The sequence below is a fragment of the Triticum urartu genome, unplaced genomic scaffold (genome assembly GCF_003073215.2).
Source record: "Triticum urartu cultivar G1812 unplaced genomic scaffold, Tu2.1 TuUngrouped_contig_4964, whole genome shotgun sequence".
In the NCBI taxonomy this organism is placed as follows: Eukaryota; Viridiplantae; Streptophyta; class Magnoliopsida; order Poales; family Poaceae; genus Triticum; species Triticum urartu.
This window is the reverse complement of record NW_024115598.1, coordinates 6983-8876: the sequence shown is the minus strand read 5'-3', so window position 1 is coordinate 8876 and position 1894 is coordinate 6983. Positions and strand designations below refer to the sequence as shown.

Below are 1894 nucleotides of genomic sequence, written 5' to 3'. Positions count from 1 at the left end.
TATGAATGGAGGGGGTGTGGGGGGGGGGGGGGGGGGGGGGGTTGTAATATTACATTTTCCATTCTGAACTTGTTAAAAAAATCTTCCCTCCCCACAAAAAAAATAAGGGCGGTTCTCTAGAAGTGATACATATATCTGTAAACGCTAGGAAGGTAGCTCAACCAATATTACATCAATCATCTTCTTACCCATATATAGAGAAGGATTGCAAGTTAGTTATAATGGTTACAAAGTAGTAACTCACATCAAACAAATTAAAGCACCGGACGGTCGATCCTCGTTCAGAAATTAATTACTAATAAACCGTTTAGAAATTACTAATAAACAAAAGCAAGCAAAAGAGGAACATGGCATGTGATGACTGATTAATCCATTATTCATCACTGGTGGATGGATGAAGTTGTTGGATAGAAGAAAAACGGCAAGATCGAGATAGAAAAGCAATCAGTTAATGGAAACACACGTACTACGTACGATCGAAGATAGAGGAGCCTCTGCAAGTACCGATTTGGATGGCCTTTATTCGACTGGATGATCAGTACTGGATGCGCGGTTTGGCAAAGACAACTCCTCCCAGCTCCCATGGCTCTTGCTCCCCCTCCTCGTAGTAGTTGTTGCTGCAGGTTACTGCCGGAACCACTGGCTGCCTCGCCGGCGCCGGTGCCGGAGCCTCCGACCGGAGGCGGTTCCTCTCCTTGGTCCTCTCTCTGGCCCTCTCCCTGGCCCTTGCCCTGGACGCCTTGTCTGGGAGGAGAACAGGGGCGCTGCCATTGCTGCTCTTCTTCCTTGGACTTGGAACAGCAGGAGCTGATCTTCTTTTTGCCTTGGCCGTCTGATGCTCCTGCTCCTGCTGCTTGTTTGTTTCAGCATCGGCCGCCATGGCCATGGCGTGGTCGTTGTTGTCCAGGTCCAGGAGAACAGACCCGTCCACGTCCTCCTCCGACAAGGACATGGAGGCGGACATGGAGGCGGCGAGGTGGTTGATGCCGGCGGTGGACCTGTCGAGGAGCCACTGCACCGTCTTGCTGGCCTTGTCGAAGCCCAGCTTGTCCTGGAGGGCGAAGAAGCGCCGGGCCACGTCCAGGGACAGCCGCATCCGCCGGTCCCTCATCCCACCGGCCGTGCATATCTTGCTGTGTCTGTCTTTCCTCGCCGCGGCCCTAGATCTTGACGCCCTTGACCTTGAAACTGCCGGAGGCGTTGGGTTGTCCGTCGTAGCGGCCGCGGCTGCGGCAGCGGCCAACGGAGGGTAATAGTAGTAGGAGGAGAAGGCATCTGGTACTTCTGAGGAAGGAGGAAGAGGAGGAGGGTGTTGATGGTGAGGCCAAAGAGAGTCCATCCCCATTTCCATTTCCATCACTATCTCCTGCTAGTTAGCTCCCTTCTGAGCTCGAAATAATTCACACATCATCTCATGGTCATATATACCTGCAGATGTAGGGCTGCACTGACCTGCTGGCCGCCCTTCCCCTCCTACTACAGTGCTTACTACTTGACGATCAGAGGGGCCATGCTGTTCTTCTAGTGTATGCTTGTTCAATACATACCTACACATCATACATACTGGTAGGAAACATCTTTTTTTTTTTGCTATAAGGAAAAGAATCATTACAAGGCATGGCAATTATTTGATAAAAGGAAACAAATTAATGGCCTCCAGCCAGCCGTAAAAAAATCTAGCAAATGAAGTGACAAAACATGCATGGACCAACTAAGTTGAACTTTTTTTTCCTGGTAAAGGACATTTTCGTTCAAACGTTAAAAAATGTTGATAGAAGCACAATGTGTTAATGTCCGACATCTGCATAACAAGATGCACACATCCAACAACTCCAAACAAAAAACATTAAAAACATCGTTTTACAGCAATAGTACCTGGTCATATGCGCAACCG

General features: G+C 49.2%; 1 protein-coding gene across 1 annotated transcript; it reads right to left on the bottom strand.

The window, feature by feature from the left end:
- Nucleotides 1-270: 270 nt before the first annotated feature.
- LOC125528578 (transcription factor TEOSINTE BRANCHED 1-like) lies at nucleotides 271-1371 on the bottom strand. Its single transcript, XM_048693027.1, has one exon. The coding sequence runs from the start codon at nucleotides 1355-1357 to the stop codon at nucleotides 536-538; it is 822 nt and encodes a 273-aa protein (XP_048548984.1). The 5' UTR covers nucleotides 1358-1371; the 3' UTR covers nucleotides 271-535.
- Between the last annotated feature and the right edge of the window lie 523 nt (nucleotides 1372-1894).

Excerpts from the sequence above, each read along its gene's own strand:
- LOC125528578 (XM_048693027.1), bottom strand. The coding sequence starts at position 1,357 with ATGGAAATGGAAATGGGGATGGACTCTCTTTGGCCTCACCATCAACAC.